A 21,612-nucleotide genomic window follows, 5' to 3' on the forward strand; every position below is an offset into this window, starting at 1 on the left:
GCCCTCTGATCCTGTGACAGGGAATAGAACCACAACAGGACAGACCAGGAAAGAGATGCTATGTGCTTGAGAATAGCTAAAAAATAAACTATATTCAGAAGAGGTTACTGTTGTTTATCCCATGGCATTTAAATGTTTTACTCAAGAGAAATTTATGTATAAAATTAATATGGTTAAATGCAATCACATGTTTAGCCCTCTGAATACCACTCCCCTTTTCTTGGTTTTGTTTAAAATGTTCTGAAAAGTCATGGATTTCTTTGAAGCTTCTGCATAAATGTAAGCTTTCTTTGTCCTGGGATCTGTAAGATCATTGGGAGTATGGTTTTAAACGTCTGTAAAATTCCAGCAGAGCAAAAGGTATCTTAAATCCTGTAACAAAAAAGGTTGGTAATTAAAAATCTATGTATAGGTAATCTTAATTTGCTATACCATACCACAGATGTTACTTAGACTCAACTCTTACTTAGGAAAATTGATTTTTAAATTAGACTAAGGAGGCAATACCAGGCCTCCAAGATGATTTGTTTTTATTTTATTTTCCTTAGGTTAAGGAGGCAACACCAGGTTCTAAGATATTTTGCATAATGATGAATCTTTGAGTTTTTTTTTTTTTTGAGACAGGGTTTCTCTATGTAACCCTGGCTGTCCTGGAACTCGTTCTGTAGACCAGGCTAGCCTTGAACTCACAGACATCCCTCTGCCACTGCCTCCAAAGTTCCAGTATTAAAGGCGTGCACCACCACTGCCCAGCTAAGGATGAACTTTGTATGATAACTTTTGTCCTAAGAGTGGAAAGAAACACATGAGGACAAAACCATGAACTAGAGTTACAGAAGATAGGATTTAGGAGCAACATATGTTCGATGATTAAGGTTTATAATTTCCTAAGATTATAATGGTTTATTCAGTTTAACATAAACTGATTTACAAACATATATCTAACTACTTATATCTTTGCTGAGTTTGTTAGGCTTTAGCTATTTGGAAAAATCATGTCATAAAAACTGCAATATTTTGTAAAAATACATTATAAAAGGATCAGGAAAACAAGGTTCTTAGTCTCTCTTTGAAATGTATTTATTGTTTAAAGTTTATTTTCATACTAAAGGATCTTCATTTTAAAATGTTATAAATTTTAAGGCTCAAACTTGATAAAGATTATGAAATTCTAATCTTATAAAAGATGCATATTGTAAACGGTCAAAGATAATTAAAACATACAAATTAATGATTGATCACCTTATAAATGATCAACCTTTTTTTAAATTTTTATTATGTATATAGTATTCTGCCTGCATATATACCTACTCGCAAGAAGAGGGCACCAGATCTCATTACAGATGGTTGTGAGCCACCATGTGATTGCTGGGAATTGAACTCAGGACCTCTGGAAGAGCAGACAGTGCTCTTAACCACTGAGCCATCTCTCCAGCCCAATGATCAAATTCTTTAATGTGCCCAAAACCATGTTTGTAATCATGCTAAATACCAATGTAATTTGTTTACAAGCACAAGCATGGAGGGATAAACCATTTTTTATCTCCCATTATATAATCTTCTGTATATATATTGTCAAAGTTAAGCCTGAAGCAAGTAACTGAAAACAAGTTTAAAATAAGTTTAAACTTTTTTTAAATGGTCCTCAAACCTCCCAGAGATCTGCTAAATATGGCATTTAAGGTGTTTAATGAAAGGGAAAAGCAAGAAAGACCCCCAAAAGCTTCCAATGATAGATGGAAACAACTGCTTCTGGAAGAAGCCCTGAGGCCACTTCTAAAAAAAATGGGCAGCAACAAACTTCACCAAAGACCTGGTTCAAATGTGGCAACACCAGTCACTGGATGAAGAATGGCACCTCACCTCACCCTCCACCAGAAGCCTCCCCAAACTGTGGATATGCAGGACACTGTCTTTCTTTGTCTCATCAAAGTAGGTTAGTCCTCCAAGTTCCTTCTCCACAGGAAGATCTCTCAGGTTTTCTGGGCCTGGTGGCTGAAAAGTGGTAATGCCCTGGGACCTTAGCCCCCAACAAAATCATCAAAATTACCATGAAGGAGCTAGGGTAACTGGTTAGATAGTGGGCTGTGGGTATATCTTGTTTATATTCTAACAAATAAAGCTTGCCTGAAGATCAGAAGACAGAGCTAGCCACTAGTTAACCATAAAGGACTGGAGGTCTGTACAGACAGACAGAAAGTGATACGGCTGGGCAGATAGAAGAATATAAGGTAGGAAGAGACAGTAGTTTGGCTCTTTTTCAGCTGGGGAGTTAGCAAGGTAAGAGTTGGCTGTGGCTTGCTCCTCCTCTCTCTGATCTTTCAACATTTACCTCGATGTCTGGCTCCAGGTTTTTATTATTAACACCAATTAGAACTCGTGCAACAGTGGGCAAGACTCATTTTAATTGCTATGGAGGCTGTTTGGTCCATACTTCCCATTTCCTCCAGTAAGTTATCCTCCTCATATCTCTGTGATGGGTATTGATGGCTGGCTCCACCAGTCTGCAGCTACAGGTCTGACCCTTTGAAGTTTGATAGACATGAGGTAGTTTTGATTGTCACTAGGACTAGGCTAATTATAAAATTTAAATCCTGGGATACAGAAGTGGTGGGTGAGGTAAACCCTACAGAAAAGAAAAAAATGGTCTTAGCCAAAACTCTCATAGTGCTTGAATTTGTAAAGCTACTCTGAACTACAATTATTCTATTATAACTCATTTCCAAAGCTGAGGGAGCCATCTCTGGATTTTAGGTAAACATAATCTCCCATAGTTTTGGTAGTTATTTACAATTCATATACTAGTCACTGCTTAATGTCTCCAGGGAACATACAAATTGACCTAAATGGTATGTTCCAGTAAAAAGAGCTTCTATAGTTTGTGAAATTGTGTCACTGTGTGTCCAAATAAATTCTGCTCTCAACATTCTGAGAGTGCCAAGGTCTGATGGTAAACAAGAAAGATTGCTCAAGATAAAGAATATGTATTTTATGTAAACATGTAATTTTATGTAAAAATATGTAAAACTACAGGAAAGAATGGGAATAGCATACTCACATTAGTGAGGTCTTCAAAAGCTGATCTCTTTTTTTCTGTGTCTGGAGATGAAGGTGAAAATGTTGTATGGTCATCCTCCTCACTCTGTAGAAATAAGAGGCAAATGAGCACGGCCAAGTGTATATAAATCCCTTTGGAACTTTAGGTCATACTCAGGGCTTGAATAAACTCCACAATAACTATACTAAATCTTATGATGTACAATGAAAGTTTATTTTGGGTGCCTGAAGATGTTTACACAGTCACTGAAGAATATAGTCATTGATGATAGGGACAAACAACGAAGAGACTAGATGAACCTCAGCAAAAATTTCAAAATGGGTAAAACAGCTTGGTGAAGCTAATTTATTCTCTTTTTCTTCCCGTAGTTATGGTTATAGTATTAAAATTTAACAATCAACACTACTAAGTGATTCTTTCAAAAGGGCTACCTCCAAGTAAGTTAGTTAAATAAACCAAGTAAGTGCCTCTTATACTAAATGCACTTGTTTAATATTTATTCAATAAGGACAATAGTGTACAATCAACTCTCTGCTAAATATTGACCTTGGAAGAATCATTCAATCTATGAGACTCAATTTTCTTATCAATGAAACTGGAATGATGATCCACATTACAGAGACTTTATGGATTACAAAAGAGAACATACTTTTGAAAGTGTTTTGTTGTAACTGTGCTAAAGATGAAACCCAGAGTCTTGTATATCATAAGTAAATTTTCTACAATAAAATACATTTTTCAGTCTGTATAAATTGTAAATAGAAAGAAATATCACTTTAAAACCATATAGTTCTAGTCAGGTGGTGGTGGTGCACGCCTTTAATCCCAACACTCAGGAGGCAGAGGCAGGTGGATCTCTGTGAGTTCGAGGCCAGCCTGGGCTACAAGAACTAGTTCCAGGACAGGCTCCAAAGCTACAGAGAAACCCCGTCTTGAAAAAAAAAAAACCAAAAACCCACAACTATGTAGTCCTGAAAGCTTGTAAACATCCCAATAGAATCATTTTAGGAAAACAGTTTGTTAATCCAGATTACCTCTAACTGTTTTATTTTATCTGTGAGAGTCTTACGGGGGAGAAGAGATGTGACTACGGAGAGGAGGGAGCTGCATACTTTAAGCAACAAGGGTTTTCTTTCTAGGTACTGTATATCTGTACATGCCTTACCCCACTCCCAAGAGACTAAGACTGCAAGTGAAGGGACACCAGCCCACTTGAGCATGTGACTCTGCAGGCCCTGCCCTACTCCCCATTCCCTCTACCTTGCTAAATTCATTCGATTATTTTCCTAAAGCTAGCCACCAAGGTCTATTCCCTTATTTGGCCACTTCCTCCTCCTGAGGCTGACTACCAAAGTCCAGCAATCAAAAGCCCCCTTTGGCTCACCTAATTAACACACACCCAATTAAATACCTCATCCTAACGTGGGCTTTCCCCCTTTACCTTTATAAACCACCTTTTGCCTATGTGCCATATCTGTCTCCCCTCCATCCAGAGGCAGTTCTTTGTCCTCTGAGACAAATACTTCTTCTCCCTCATCCCTATCTCCTTTATCACAGCATCCTGGCCCTTCTAACACAGACTTCCCCTTCTTCTCCTTTTAAACTTCCACCTGCAAGGTCATTTGCTGCTCTTTTCTGCCTGAGTCAGAAAGCAGCCACTTTAACTTTTCTTCCCTGCTTAATAAGGGATCTCTCCGTGAAAGCAGGTGTTTGTTTGGGTGTGGTGTGTGTCTAATCCAGGGTCCAGGAGGAAGCCCCTGCTGTGTGGGGGTCCCAATCATTGGTGTTATGACATCGATAGGCCAGTAAAGCTCCCAACCCTTTTTCACATCTCCCAGTCCTTCTGGAGCCTGATTCCCTCATCAACAGTGACTGATTGGTGAGTCCCCTACCTTTGTTGTCCTGAACAATCCCCAGGTTATTGGGTGATAGCTATCGAGTGTCTCACACCTCCATTCTGTCCTGTGGAATTGAGAGACTGTACCCCATGACCTTCACTGGCTATGGTGGACTCCCACGGACTGGCTGCTATTAGTCTCATTCCATCCAGTTAGGCACACTGCATCTAGTCTGGTTTTGATTGATGCTTCCCCTTCACTCTTGGTGTTCACACTGTCAGAATCTGGTGCCCTTCCCACCTTCCCCAAATCCTGTTGATGTCCCCAATTCCCAGACTCACTGGGGTCCGGACACCCCTGGGGTCACTTTCTTGGTGATGGAGCCTGGGTGATGACCTCCTCCCTCCCAGAGACCATTCCTCAGCTTCTTGAGACATACAGGGATACCTGGTATCTTGACCTTTGGCCCACTAATACCAAGAGTAATGGGTTCCACCTTCCCCATTCTGACTGACTTGTCTTTGGGATGTCTCCTCCAGAATCTCAAACAGCTACAACACTCAGACATCAAAACTCAACTCATTGACTATAGTACACAGACTTGGCCTCTATGTCTACCAGACAATCAATCTAAATGACCCTCTCCCAGCAGCTCTCTGGATCCTAACATCATTCAGGATCTTTACAACTCTTATGAGTGCACAGGAAAATAGAAAGAGATCTTTTACATCTTTGCTTTCTCTCCTGTTTCAAGCCCTCTGTGCGACTCCTACACCAGCTGATTTTTCCAAACTCCATTGTAAGCCTTCCATGGCTATTCATGGCTACATGAATATCGAATGTCAGGCACTCTATGCCAACCAAATACTGTACTGCCCATGCAGCCAGCCCTGCTTCTCATCGTCACCTGCCTTCCCAACAATCTCCTCCATCCACCTAGATTTCACCAAGGTTAGACAGACCAGCCTCTATATCCTTGGCTCCCACTTCCCCTCCCCCACTTCCTCTGCGTGAGCCAGCTCACCCCAGGGCTTCCCAGGTCACACCCCTCAGGCCTGAACTTCACCAGCTGTTACAGTCCCCTCTGCCCGCAGCTGCTGGAAGGCCCCATCTTCTTCCATCCCACCTGAGCTCCTCGGTGCTGCTGCACAGAGCACAGCAGTCTCTCCAAAACCCCTTAACCTCAGGTCACTCTCCTCCTTCCAGGAGCTGCAGTTCCCTTAGGCCCAAGTCTAGGCCACAGAGACTCCCTTAGCGCCTCTGGACTTCTACCATGTCCCTCTATCCCTCAGCTTCCCTGGAAAGAAGTACAGATTTCCTAGGCCTGTATAGGGATAGTGTAACCCCCCCACAAACCTCCTTCCCCTGCTTCCTCCACCACTTGTTCCAGTTGTACTAATGCTCCAATAGCCTCTCACTTTCTCCTCACCCCAAAAAGCCCCTTATTTCAGCCACACTCCCCCTCCCTTCTTAGAGCCAAATTCTCCAATGTTGATAACCAAGCTGCAATACAATTTATGGCCATGCTATATAACACCTGTTTACTGCTGCCATTTTCCCACTTTAACCCTTTCCTGTCCTGACATTGCCTACAGTATAAATTGTTAAAGATAATTAAAATATACAAGTTAATTGCCAGTTACCTCATAAATAATCATTCTTTAATATATTTATAACTATATTTATAGTCATGAATAATTATATAAATAAGCTTCAATTAGCCTCATATATATGTATGTGTATATATATGTATATGTATACATATATATAATGTTTTAAAAGTTAAGCCTTTGAAACAAGTAACTACAAACAAAGTTTGGCTAATCTAGGTACACTTAACAGATAATGGTCCTCAAACTCTTCAGAGATTTGCTAAATATGGCATTTAAAATGCTTAACTTAAAAAAGGTTTTTTGTAATAAACATGCCGGCTCCTGACAGTACCTCTAACCTCCTCCAAAGAAATCTTTGGGCACAGAAGAACTCCACCTGGAGCTCTTTGTGACAAAGCCAGACGTTGGGTGAAAAACTGTCCTTCACCTCAACAACTGCCATGACCCTGTCCAAACTCTGGACAAACACGACACTGGGGAGTTCCTCTCCCCACTTTGCCTAGACAAAGTAGGTCCGTTTCCTCTCCCCTACTAGCTCCTACTCCACAGGAAGGTCTGTTGGACACTCTGAACCTAGTCGCCGAAGACTGCTGCTGCCCTGAGACCTCTGTCCCCAGTGACCATACAGGAACCTAAGCAGCCACTTTAACTTTTCTTCCCTGCTTAATAAGGGATCTCTCCGTGAAAACAGGTGTTTGTTTGGGTGTGGTGTGTGTCTAATCCAGGATCCAGGAGGAAGCCTCTGCTGTGTGGGGGTCCCCTTCAATATGGAGTTAGAAGTTGAGAGAAATTATTCTTGTAGCAATTTTTTCTATCCTTTAACAGTTCCTATTTGCTGAATATCTATCAAATGTCAGATTTCTCTCTTAAAATTCTAAGAACAAACTCTGTCTTACCCATATAAGAAATTTCTTACAATTATTAAACAGAACACTGTGATGGAACCACTTGCTTTGTGCTAGGTACATCATTAACGGTATATGACGCTGTAAATGCTCAAAACCTTGGAAAATTGTATTCATGACACAATACACTATTCCAGCAAAAGACTGCAAGTCTAGGGGAGCTAAGAATTACTTCAGTTAAAAAGTAAGGAGGGAAAACATGAGCAAGGAAGTCAGGACCGCGAGGGATGTGTTCACCCACTGAGATAATGGGACAGATCTAATGGGAGATCACCAAGGCCAGTTGGACTGGGACTGATGGAGCATGTGATCAAACTGGACTCTCTGAATGTGGCTGACAGTAGAGGCTGACTGAGAAGCCAAGGACAATGGCGCTGGGCTTTGATTCTACTGCATTGACGGGCTTTGTGGGAGCCTTTTCTGTTTTGAATACTCACCCTTCCTAGACCCTGGGGGGGAACGGGGGAGGACCTGGGACTTCCCATAGAGTAGGGAACCCTGACTGTTCTTTGGCCTGGAGAAGGAGGGGAAGGAGGAGTGGGGAGGGGAGAAGTGGGAGGAGGGGAGGAGGTGGAGAAATTTTTAATAAAAAATTAAACCATTCATCTTTATCTTATTTGTAATAAATAATCCTAGTACAAAATAATTAGCAAATAATAAACAGTACTTTTCTTTCAAGCTGGCTTTTTTCATATTGTCAGTTTGTCTTCTAGTTCTTATTTAGTATTACTGTTAGAAAGAATCTCCTCCATACAAAATTAACAATGGAAAGTGAACTCAATAAAACTCATCCTTACAATCTGTGGTCAAATAAAGTTGGGGCTGGAAAAAATAATGGCCATAAAAGAAAACATACAATGTTCTACAATTAGAACATTTGATACAATGAAAGGTCAATCAAAATATTAAATCTTTCCTTATAAATTAACATCTAAAAAAACATGATTTCCTCCATGAAAATCATTTTACTAAGACAAAGTAAAAATTAATAGAAACTGCTTATCTGCACTGCAGCACACTGCGCCGTCTGCACTCTATGCGCCGCCATATAGTTCCCGAGCCGGGCAAGGGGCTGGAGATTGAAACACACAAACACACACACACACAGAGACACAGATCATCCTTGAAACAGGAATGCCCCCTTTATTGTGTCCAGGGGCAGCTTATATAGAGATAGCCACGCCCCAGCCAAACCCACCAGAAACCACTCTCCTGCCATCAGGAACTCCTGAGGGTCTCGTGCTCAGAGCGGCTGTAGGCACTCAGATCAGGGAAAACAAGTTGTTTCAGGATCTGGGGGCTCACTGCTCCCAACACCGCACATATAGAACGCCAGAGTCTGCAGTGCTAGAGGCTGAACACAAAAAGGCGCCGGCACAGTCAAAGAAAGCATAAGGCCTAATGCTGTCTGCTTCAAGAAACTCTCTCTTGATGAAAATTTACAACTGCTAATATAACTCTTGTTAAAATATATGGTGATGAATATAGCACACAATAGGGTCAGAATGTCAATGTTAAATCAGGAAAATTTAAGTGTACCAGTATTAAATTATACTGGTTGAGTATTCTATATCTAACATGTTTGGGATTAGATGTTTCTTGGTTTTCAGTTTTTTCACGTTTGAAGTATTGACATATACATAATTAAATATCTTCAGGATGGGACCCAGGGATCTTTCTTTTTAATTCTTTTTTGAAACATTTATTACTACTTTAATTATGTATATGTATTGCATATGCTTTGGTATGTGCACATGACTGTGCACATGTGGAGACCAGAGGCATGGGATTCCATGAAGCAAGTTGCTCAGGCGAGGATGAGCAAGAGGCAGAAGGAGCTGTGACCATGAGACATGAACAACGAGGCTGAGGCTCAGATGTGTGCCCTGGGTGGACAACCTCCTGTGGTCTCACCCACACAAGTGACAAAGTCACCGTCATCTCCCATTCACACAGATATACGCCCCACCCCGTCCCACCCGGGTGCTGTAAATTGAACATGGATCATCTGGAAAAGCAATACACACTCTAAAAACCCAAACAATCTTTCCAGCATCAAAATTTATTTTAATTATGTGCATGTATGTGTGCGTCTGCATGTGGGTATGTACACATAAATGTAGGTACCCACAGAAGCCAGAAGAGGGCTTCAGATACCCTGGAGCTGGCTTACAGATATTGAGTTCGAGGCCAGCCTGGGCTACAGAGTGAGTACCAGAACAGGCTCAAAGCTACACATAGAAACCATTTCTCGAAAAACCAAAAAAAAAAAGAATATCTTGAAGGCAATTTATATAATATTTTTAGTGGACCTGAATATATGTATATATATATATACATATTATATATATATAGGTTTGCATATGCATGAGTATACATATATGTGCAAATGTGTGCCTTGTATGTGGAAGTCTAAAGCTGATATCAGAGATCTCCTTCTCTTGCTCTCACATTATTCACTGAGGCAGTGTTACTCAGTTGAATCTAGAGTTTGCCTACACAGCTGGTGTGACTATCCAGCTTGCTCCATGGATCCCGTTTTTGCCTTCTGAGCACTAGAATTACAGGCCAGCTGCCATACCCACTCAGCATTTACATGAATGCTAGGTCTTCAAACTGGTCCTTGTGCTTGCAACTCCTTCCATCACTGCACAATCTTGCTGGCCATTAGTATGCCTGCAGTCTGACTGGAAACTCCATTGATTGACATTAAATATGGAACTTTCTGCTTGAAGAATTAGGTCAGCACTCAAAGAGTTTAAAGACTTTGAAAATTTTTAATATTGTATTTTCAAATTGGGGATACTCAATCTGAATATTTAAAAAGTATGATAATATTCTTACTGAAAAAATGTACTACCAAGAAGCCTCCTGGAGCTTCTAAAAGAATATAAAAGTATAGACATGATCATTAATGAGAACTCACTATTGTTTGGCTTTGAAAGATGTAGAAAATGGCCTTGACTTCATCCATACATATTGAGGTATGAGTAGAATTTATACATTTTGCTCAAGTTACTTAGGGTTAATGGCTGGGACAAAACCTAACGCCTTGCACATGTTCGGCAACAGCTCAACCCTGAACCAAATTTTAATTCCTAGTCCCATGTTCCAACTTCTGGTATCTTCAACTACAAAGATTGCTAGAAATACCCACTTTCTCAGAATAATACAAACACCATAAAATATTCAGAGGCCAGGAAAAGCACCAAAGCAATGCCTAAAGAGACTACATCAGACACAATTGGAAGAGATAATTTGCTTTAACCTTTTCAGGTTGATCTTCCTCACTGGGCATGATCATGCCAGCCTGGACTTTCTTAGTCTCCAGTCTGGAGCTTTTGGGTAGTGGTGGTCGTGGCATCTTAGTGCAGATTCAGCAGTGTTTCATTCAAGGCAGAGCTGCAATCAGAAGAAAAAAAATTATAATATCATTCACCAGAAGTACCACAAAATTTTGTAGACACTCTTAAGAAAACTTTGTTTTTCTATGGCCATCTCCAGGAAAATGTATACCTTAGATTGAGTAGATCTGGGTAGAAAGCTTGGTTCTACCACATTTAACCCTGAGGAAATGACTTAACCTGGGCTTCAGCTGCCTTGCCTATAAGAGATGCAATTATACTTAATTCTAGCTACAGGATCTTTTAACTGGGGCATGCCGCCCTCTATTAAATGCCACGGCTGTGACTTAGTCCCTAGTTTAGACTCGGGAATACTATACACAAATTTACATAAGAGTTGCGCACTGAAACAATCAAATACATGACAGCTCATACAGCATAGTTACTACCTGGTGGACTTAATGATATTTTTAAAGTCCTGGCCACAGAAATTATGACACTACTCAAACATACAGGAGAATGACTGCATATAGCCATGTATGCATGACAGGCAGGACTGTAGCCAAAGCTGGCATTTAGTTAGAAGACACTATAATCTAACTCTGTATCTAGGTATCTTGTCTAGAACCTAGGTAAAAAATAAATAAATAGAAAAGATGAGAGCAGAAGGAAATGGATTATTGGAAATAAATTTGTGATAAGAATTTAACAGTCCCTTAAGAGAGTTCTAGCTTTGCCAATATCAGTGTGGGGTTTTAGTTTATAGTCTAGAAAGCTCTTTTAGTTTGTGAATCCCCGGTAGTTACGATACACATAAACTGGACAATGGTGACACACATCTTTAATCCCAGCACTAGGGAGACAGAGACAGGCAAATCTCTGAGTTCAAGGCCTGCCTGGTCTACAGAGTGAGTTCCAGGACAGCCAGGGCTACACAGAGAAACCCTGTATCGATTTAAAAAAATAGATGCACATATGAAACTTACAAGTGGCTACATTATTATTAAAATTGTTGCTTTGCTACACGAGAGATCCTTTGGACTCTGACAGAGCTGCCCTAGCAAACCCACTCACATTCAATTTTCATTTTACAGTACTAAATGAGTTAAGTAAATGACTACCCCCCAAGGAAAATATTAAGCAACACAGATTACCAGCACTTTCTAAAGTACTATAAAGTCTTTCTGATCATGTTTAAAAAAATTTCAAAAAATTGAAAGGTTGCAGTATTAAAGAGGCAGAACAGACACAAGTTTTAGAGTTTGAGTAATCAGGCTTCTAAATCAGCTAATTTACCATTCGTGAGTCTCAGGGACCTCGTTTGCAAAAAAATCTATAATGCTACTTACATAAAGGGGAGTCATGCAGCTCAAATAGAAATCCATATGTATAAAGCATGGATGGTAGGTGCTCGGTAAACGTTAAATCCCTCTCTCTTCTCAAATCTAAACCATTTTTTTTTATCTCAACCCTCCCCAAAAAACTCAGCCAAGCAGCAATAAAGTTATATTGGATGCACCTATTATTTAGTATGCTGTATAAAATCACTTATACGGCTATCATCATTCTTGTTTCAAATACATTATTTATCACGTAGAAGAGACCTATGATATGAAACCTTTACCCTTCAAAAGGAAAGAAGACACAGGTAATCAAGAGACTAAAAAATTCTCAGTTGATGACTACACACTAAACCCCAGGGAAAATAAAACTATGCAGATGATGGCTATACTCATTATCCGAGTACAAAGCATATGCTTTGAGGGATACATACATGCACTTAAGTAAACTAATTCCCCAGCCACAAGAGACACAGAAGGAGGGACCAACACTCTCTAAAACATTCTTTTATAAATGGATGCTTTGGGGGTGGGGAGATACTTCAGTGGGTAAAGGGCTTGCTCTACAAGTATCAAGATCTGAGTTTGGATCCACATTACTCATGGAAAAGCCTGGCATAATGGCACATGCCCATAACCCCATAACTGGAAGAGAAGGGTGGAGACAGATAGAACCTAGGCACTCCTTGGCCATTCAGTCTAAACAGTCTGTGAGTTCCACATTCAGTAGCTTGTTGCAAAAAATAAAGCAGAGCTCACTTAAGGAAGGTACTTGCACTTTGATCTCTGTACTTATTCGTGTGTGTGTGTGTGTGTGTGTGTGTGTGTGTGTACAGAAAATAAAATTAAAAAACCATGAAAGAGTACTCTTGATTTATACCACCTACAAAACCTCAAACCTTCTTTAGAGGAAAATAAAATCGATTACTTTCCCCTATCCAGATTTTTCATCTCCCCACTTTTATGCTGCTAATTGTTGGATTCTATACTGTACATTCTAACCCACACAAGGGGAGCAGAATGAATCTGATCTAAACAGATTATAGGAATGAGTATCAGCATCATTTTACATAAAATGTGGTTGGATGCAGCAAAACACTGGAAAGGTCACAGCATAGTACCAGTGAAAGCAGCACTGGCGTAGAAAACTGCTGAATGTAGCTTTGACCCTGCCAGTAACTGTTTGAATGGCACTGGGCAATCTGAACTTTGATTTTCCAACTCATAAAACGAGGTAACATGACCACGGCTGTCTCCTTATTCAAAGTGTCATCGATGGCATGCAGCATTAACAAAAACCTGGAAGAGTTACAAAATCCCAGTATGCAACTAAGCATCTCCAGGTGTCGTGCATGCATTTTAAAGTTTAAGAGGCACTACTCTGCAGTTCCTGGGCCTCTCATCTTCAAAGACTCTAAGTGTATCTCAGCAGAAGACATCCATAGGAAAACCAGCGTTGAAGAGGGCTGAGGAAGAGGCAGCACCGGGGCAAGTTCTGCCCTGTAATCTATAATTCCAAACACATTTTCAAGAAGCATTCTGTCTTAGGAATCCAGCAGATCTCACAGCACTTGTGCATGAAATCAACCTCACTTGGGAAAGTCCCCATGCGAAAGTATTCTGACTGCGGCCATATGTACTGGATCATCTGAATGGGAACCCACTACCATTAGCTTTTCTACCTACTCCCCCATTAAACATTCCTTGCCCAACTTTGTGCAAGGGTTCATTCCAAAGAGTTTTAACTGGCAGGAGACCAATATTTCCTTACAGGGATACTGTACATTCCAATAAGAGAAGACAGGATGTAACAAGTAGTTAGAGTAGCAGGTAACAGTGCCAGATACTTGAGTTGACAGTGTAAACCAAAGGTATCTATCTCACACAAAGATTAAACACAGAGCAAGAAGGACCACGAAAAAATAATAAAGAGCCAGGTAGTGGTGGTGCACACCTTTAATCCCAGCACTCGGGAGGCAGAGGCAGGCAGATCTCTGTGAGTTTGAGGCCAGCCTGGCCTGCAGAGCGAGTTCCAGGACAGGCTTTAAAGCTACAGAGAAACCCGTCTCAACAAAACAAAATAAAAAAATAAAAAAGAAGAATAGAAAGAATAAAGATAAATGTCCTTACCTACCCAGCCTGTCTCAACCAGTCCTGAGCTTTCCCTTAATAGGGCCCACCTAGAGTTAGCTTCAGGAGGAAACAAAATGCTGATTGGTTAACAGGGTGCCAATCAGCATACTCAGCTACTATGATTCCCGGGAAACAAGAACTCCTGGGCTAATGGACCTGTCATTGGGTTGTGGTTTTGTGTTAGATCAGGCTTGGGGAGTAATGTGTCTCTGCAAAGACATATTTTAGTCCTCCTGGATGATGGGGAAAGAACTACTGAACAGTGTAGTGTCATGGCAATTCAAACACTTAACAACCCTTACAGAGTGCAGTATTAAAGTCCTGAGGCTTTTACAAATGACTCTGTAGGAGAAATAGGACATAAAGTGTGTTCCCTACTTTATGATTGAGCACCTGAAATGCAGAAAGCTAATAGAAATTAAAATTAATTCAGTCCTAGTGCTATACCAGCTAGAAAAATTTTAATTGCTTTAAATACTGGACAAAAAGATAGGTCCTTGGGGCTGGAGAGATGGCTCAGTGGTTAAGAGCATTGCCCACTCTTCCAAAGGTCCTGAGTTCAATTCCCGGCAACCACATGGTGGCTCACAACCATCTGTAACGAGGTCTGGTGCCCTCTTCTGGCCTGCAGACATACACACAGACAGAATATTGTATACATAATAAATAAATAAATATTTTAAAAAAAAGATAGGTCCTTTTATTATTCCCATTTTACAGATGACAAAATGCAGCTTGCTAAGTGCCCAGTATCACAAAGCTACACTGAGGCATGGCAATTCTATAACACAGATGTTCTCATTTATTTCATTTATATATTAATGTAATTGTTTAACAAATTACTTAAAGAGCAGGGACTTCGTACCCCAAACTGGAAAGGATAGAGGAGGAATTGACAGAAAGTTTATGGAATTTATCATCTGCCTAATCCTCCGAGGAGACAAAGAGAAAACTGGGATGCTAGGGACAAATCTTGGACTTCACCTGCATACAGGAAGTATACTACCACAGAACCACATCCCTACCCTCATTAGTATTCCTGACAGTCTCTCTCAGTGTCCACATTAAAAATATTAATATGATCCCAGGCCCTCTCCTTTTTATAATCTCCCATCCATATGACAGCCCGCAAGCATCATCACTGTGCATAACTGTGTCCCACAAGGATTAAAAATTCATATGAGTCACTGTTCTTCAGTCACCAGAAGAAAAGGCTCAAAGATCAAAAGCAACATAAAAATCACAAAAGAAGTAATTCAGGTTTATCTATTGCCTTCTAGCTCATCATAAAACAAAACAAAACAAACAGTAACTTAGTAAAAGGTGTTTTAAAAAAATCATTTTAGTTTTGACATAAAATTTCACTATTAAGCCTAAGCTGGCTTCAAATTCAAGATAGTCATGCCTCATTTTCCAAGTGCTAGGAGTATGGGAACGAACCACCATTACTGACTCTTTCTGAAACCCAAAAATTAATTTTTCTCTTAGCCTCATGCCTCAAGTCCATTTAACCTTCCCTTAGGGGAGTAAACAAAAAGAGCATGGAGGAAGAGGTGATATCCCTAAACTCCCTCATCATCCAATAGATCACTCCCAGGCGTGCAATATACGCTGTCCTTTCTTTTTCTACCTACACCCTATATTAATGCCCAGTAGAAAAAGCTATTATCAATCTCACATTAAAATATATTTTAGATGGATCCGTGACTTAAATGTGAAAATGAAGCTGTGAAAATATAGATGAAAACAAAAGAATATTTTTATAACTTTAGAGAAAAATTCTAAAATTAACAGCAAAGAATCCCCTTGAGAGCTGCAAAGGAGGACTAGCAGCCTTCAAATGGGAGTCAAAATTTGTGAATGACATGGATTCCTCATCAGGAGCCACGAGGCCAGAAGGAGTAACACAGCATTTTCCAATAACTGAAGGTAGAGATCTGTCAATTTAGAAATATATAGGCAGAGACAATCTACTTTAGGAGTAAGGGAGGAAATCAAGTGTTTCTCAGAGTATGGGAAACCAAGAGAATCTGTCACCAATAATCTACAAACAGAATTTTCATAGAATAGCAAAACAAATAAACAATTTTTAAAACAAGAAAGGTAATAATGGGAGTACTGGAACACCAAGAAGAAAAACAATGACAACAATGAGCACTAATGCAGGGCTAGAGAGCTAGCTTGGCGGTTAAGAGCGCTTACTACTCTGGCAGAGGACCCGGTTTCAGTTCCTAGCACACAGGCACATGACAGTTCACAGTTGCTTGCAACTCCAGTTCCAGGACACCTGATAATGAAAAGGAAAAAAAAATTAGCAAAAATATAAAGCAAAAAGCTGGACTTCAATAGTTGAAACATTTGACAAGCTCTAGCAAGACAGACAAGGAAGAAAGGGGACTTAATATTTTAAAAGACACCGAGGCAAGCTAGAGAGATGGCACAGCAGTTAGGAGCACCTGTTGCTCTCACAGGGAACTCACGCTCAGTTTCCAGCCCCTATATTGGGACGCTCTCAACGCCTGTAATTCCAGTTACAAGGGATCCATCCCTCTTTTGGACTCCAGGGGTATTCACATAGCATACATGCAATGCACACGTGCACATGTGTGCAATCTCACATTTAATAAAAATAAGAGACAGGCATAAATTATAGAGGTATTCTATACAACAGTGACTAGAATCAATAATGTGGTGGATATTGTTAACTTCCAAATTTAAGAAAGTAGATCTCAGTGGCCCAGGGTATGGTAATATACACTTATAATGAATAGTTAGTTCAAAGCCAGCCTGGGCTACATATATAGCCCCCTGTCCTAAAAAAATAAACAAGGGGTTGGGGAAGAGAGAGATAAAGACAAAATAAATAAAAATATCAAGAATAAAAAGAATACCTAAATTGCAGTGATGTTATCACAGATATTGCATATAAGTAAAATCATCAAATAATACATATTAAATATTTGACGGTCCTGCATTTTAATTATGTTTTAATAAAACTATTTATAATGGGATACCAAACAGAGCATAACACCACAGTCTCTACTGACATCAAAAGCATCAGTGAATACTTGCAAACAATCTGTCAACTTAAATAAAACATAGCAATTCCTTGGAAATCACAACTATCCATAGTATACCCAATATGAAACAATTTGAATGAAGTTTTAAAATCAATTTTCCTTTTGAAAATTTCAATACATTTATACAATGTTTACTGATCGGATCAACCTGTCACTACCTCCTTCCAACTCTCCCCAGTGTCCTTCTATCTCAAGTTCCACATCCTGATTTTAAATTTTATCATTAATAACTCCCTGAGTCCAATTACTGCTGCATATGTTAACATTAGTTCTATGTCTATCAAAAAAAACCCTTAGGAAGTAACATGACAATTCAACAATACAAAAACCACCCAAAGACAAGCGCAAAATAGGAAAACTTCAGGCCAACATCACTCATACAATAGAAGCAAATATTTAATGTGTGCACAGGGCTATAAGCCCAAGTTAAAAATTAAAATTTTAATTTATAATTACTCTAAAAATTAAGGCCCAGGTACTTTAAATTGAGAGGTAAACTAAGCATTTAAAGAATATTTAACGTCAGTTTTATGCTTATCAAAAAAAGCAAAACCTCAGAAGGCAACATTCCAACTTGGTGATACTGAAACAATTCAAAGACAACACACAAAAGAAAATTACAGGCCAACATGTGATTGAAACAAAATCCCTAAGATACTAGCAAATATATTTTAGCAATATATTTAAAAATACCACTGGTCAGGCAGTGGTGGCACTCGCCTTTAATCCCAGCACTCTGGAGGCAGAGGCAGGTGGATTTCCACGAGTTCAGGCCGGCCTGGTCTGCAAAGTGAGTTCAAGGTTTACACAGAGAAACCTTGTCTCAAAAAATACAACAACAAAAATACCACTAACAAATGAGCTTATTACAAGGACATGAGACTTATTCCAAAAATTAAATATATGTAAACTACTCCATATACAGATAGGTTAAAAAGAAACCTACAGAAAAGATGATTAACGCTAGCAAATAAGTTTAAGGTTTTGGGATACAATATCAACAAACAAATCAATTAAACGTCTATACCCTTACAGGGAATTATCTGAAAATTAAATTAAGAAAAAAAATCTATTTCCAATGGCATCATTAAGAATCAACTTAGCCAAAGAAGTCCATTCACAGCTTACCATAAGGAATCGCTGGGGGACTAAAGTGTGTTAAATTCTATTACAAAGCTGGAATACTATTAGGAAGGAATTACCAAATTCCCTGTCGAGGAGCAACTCCTCAAAATGTACTCTTTGAGAAAACATGTTTCTAAAAGCTGCTATCTCTAGTAACCACATAGGTCTCTACCCAGGATCCTGATTTGTGGGCGCCAAGCGCTGGCGGTCTATGGCTGGCAGGTAACCTCGCCATTGGAGTACCAGTCAAGGCCTGGGGCAAGTTGGAGGCCATCTTCCGGGCCCACGTTCCATGGAGCCTGGCCCAAGTACTAAGGGGGCCTAAAACGCTTTACGCTTAAAGATCTCGCTTACGGCTAACAAAGACAACATTATATAGACTGAAAATAAAGGTTTTAACACCAAGGAATAGCAAGCACATCTAAGTACTTTTTAAAACTTTTTCTCCTATCAGGTGTTCAAACTTGATGGTTTTGACAGAAAAACGTACCCACAAAATCACTAGTTCTGTCAGTCAAAATCTCCTCCAGCATCTTAATCCCTGATACCAAAATATACTCATAAAAATGTGAGGCAAGGGAATTTTAACAGACAATAAAATAAGTATTTTTACTAAGGTAAAGAACCATAAATTGCTGGAACACTGAGAATGTTCCAATCTGTGGAGAAAAAAAAAACCCACGTCATCTACAGATTGAAAATGGCGCGAGGGAACCCTCAACCGAAATTAAATAAAAATGGCGCGAGGGAACCCTCAACCGAAATTAAATAAAAATGGTGCGAGGGAACCCTCAACCGAAATTAAATAAAAATACGTTGGGGGTTACCTGAACAGGGACCACTAACCAACTGCGTCAGCATCACCGCCTCGATGGCCTTCTGGTACCAACGGCAGAAATGGCGGAACCGGCGGAACCGGAACCGGTACCAACTGTCACCACCTGCTAGGAGGCGCGAAGAACAACTGCCGGCTACCCGCCATTTTCATCACCAGGGCGCAGGGGCTTGGGGGGGAAACGGAGTTCATGCTTTCCTCACAAGGGCTTTAAACCAACCCATGGGGTCAAAAGATCATAGCAGGGAGTTTTTAGAGCTTCGTGAAATTATTTCTTGCCGGAATCTCCAAAGTTTAGAGGAAATAAAAGGCTTACCAATCTGTGAACGCACCAGTACACCCCTGCCAGCTTCAACACAATGGACGCGTCCAGAAGCAAACCGCGTGCCTCCCCACCCCCACACCCCCATCCCCCCCACCCCCGTCAACGTGCTAGCCCTCGATTTTTAAAATGGAGGTTAAGCCTCTGATGACGTAACTCCAGGAGAGACGTGGCTTCGAATCCCAACACTACCAAAAGACAGACTATATTTCAGAATAAAATAATGTCTGTTTTAGCCAATTTACAATTAGGAAGAATAAATCATAGCATGATATTGAGTAAGAGGATTACTACAAGAGATTATTTTTCGGGACAATTGCATGACTAGATGAGACAGCTTGTCAAGACGGTTCGGGAGTGGGGGTGTTTTAAAGTGACATTTATTTTTTCAAGGCAAGGTTTTCCTAAATATCTCGGGATGGTCTGCAACTAGCCCATAACCTTAGCCTAGGCCAGAAGACTTTCTTTTTTTCTTTCTTATAAGGCATTTATTACTTTATTAATCGTCTAAGCCTCAATTTATTTGAGATTATAATATAATTACAACATTTTCTTTTGCCCTTCCTCACTGCAAACCTTCTCCTCGCCACTCTCTTTCAAATTTTACTGCCAAACCAAACCTGCCTCTCCAAAATAGTTGTAAGTCTACAAGGGAATAGAACAGTCCTTAGTTATTTAATTGAGCCTCTGACTGTGGAGAATTTATGTTTATCTTTAACAGTTTCCCTATAAAATTGAAACTATAAATGAGAATGTTTAGAGATATTGAAATAACCCATGCTAGATAGTTACTGACAACCATGCTAATTAAGTCAATTAAGAGTATAAGAGCCCTTTAATAATGACCAGACCAAGAGTAGGTTAATGCTCTGAGCATTTGAAAAGACAAAAAACAAAACAAAAACTTTAAGAGCACAATTACATTAGTGTTCCAGGGGGCTGCAGCAACCTTGTGACATCTGTCTTTTTGCAGAGATTAGCAGTATTTTCCAGACACAGCATGACAATTATTTCTGATTTACATTTTCTCTAATTATTTTTATTTTCTGTTTTAGCTCACACAAGCATTAATTACTTTGGTTAACACAGAAGGACCATAACTAGGGTCCCAGACAGTCTCAAAATCCTTGTCAAGGCAGATGTGGCTACTGGGGGATGGGAGACCTAGATGTGTCTAAGTAGATACAAAATAAAGTCAGAACAAGGTGGGAATACCTTATTCACTGCGATATTTAAGTCTTTATATTTTCCTTCTACTCTTGATCATGGACAAGGACAGATGTATATAATAGATAACATAATAACATACATTCTTTTTTACTAATTGTTACTGCATACATATATGTATTTGCATATACATATATATTCCTAAATATAAACTTGTTCGATACCTATAGTTCTGCCTGAATGCATGTTTTCAGGGCTGATGGTCTGGCACTTGATAACCAATCAGTGTGCTTCTCTTCCCTGGGGAAGACCACTTATTCTGCTCCCAGCTCCTCAGATGCTAGAGTTCTTTGTGTATGGTTGAGGCCTCCTGGGCTTTTCCTCACCCAGTTTGGCATGCTCATTGGTGGCACCCTTATTCAGCTCACATTTGACGCTCATGTTGGTGAGAGTCTATAGGTGTAGCTTCTGCTATCACTAGGAGACATAATCTCACAGCAAACTTCCTGATCTTTCGGCTCTTGCAATCTTTCCAGACCCTCTTCCACAATGTTTCCTGAACCTTAGGTGCATGAATGTTTTGTAGATGTTAGAAGACTATTCTTAAAAATTAGAAAGCCAGGAATGGAGCTCAAATATCTTGTTCTAAGTGGCTGCCAGATGACTCTCATATGCCCTAAAGTATGATATTCATTGTTCTGGGAACAATTTTTCCCACTTGGGTAAATGAACAAACTTTATTTTATCACTTTTTGCAGATCCCATGACTCTGTGGCTTCTCAATTATGCTTCCTGACTAAATTTCAAAACTGGTGTTTATTTCTTGACCCTCAGTTGTATGTCTATAATTGT

At 39.8% G+C, this 21,612-nt stretch overlaps 1 protein-coding gene across 1 annotated transcript in view; it reads right to left on the reverse strand.

Annotated features, from left to right (window-relative positions):
- Ccnb3 (cyclin B3) overlaps positions 1–19,382 on the reverse strand; it is a 63,353-nt gene extending 43,971 nt beyond the window's left edge. The window contains exons 1-4 of the mRNA XM_085684530.1: positions 19,264–19,382; positions 16,434–16,518; positions 10,683–10,816; positions 3,059–3,142 (exon numbers count right to left, since the gene is read on the reverse strand). Of these exons, the coding sequence (XP_085540656.1) occupies positions 3,059–3,142; positions 10,683–10,778 (180 nt within the window). The 5' untranslated portion in view covers positions 10,779–10,816; positions 16,434–16,518; positions 19,264–19,382. The remainder of the gene's footprint in view (positions 1–3,058; positions 3,143–10,682; positions 10,817–16,433; positions 16,519–19,263) is intronic.
- Positions 19,383–21,612: the final 2,230 nt, after the last annotated feature.

This window comes from Myodes glareolus, chromosome X (genome assembly GCF_982192425.1).
Source record: "Myodes glareolus chromosome X, mMyoGla1.1, whole genome shotgun sequence".
Lineage (NCBI taxonomy): Eukaryota > Metazoa > Chordata > Mammalia > Rodentia > Cricetidae > Myodes > Myodes glareolus.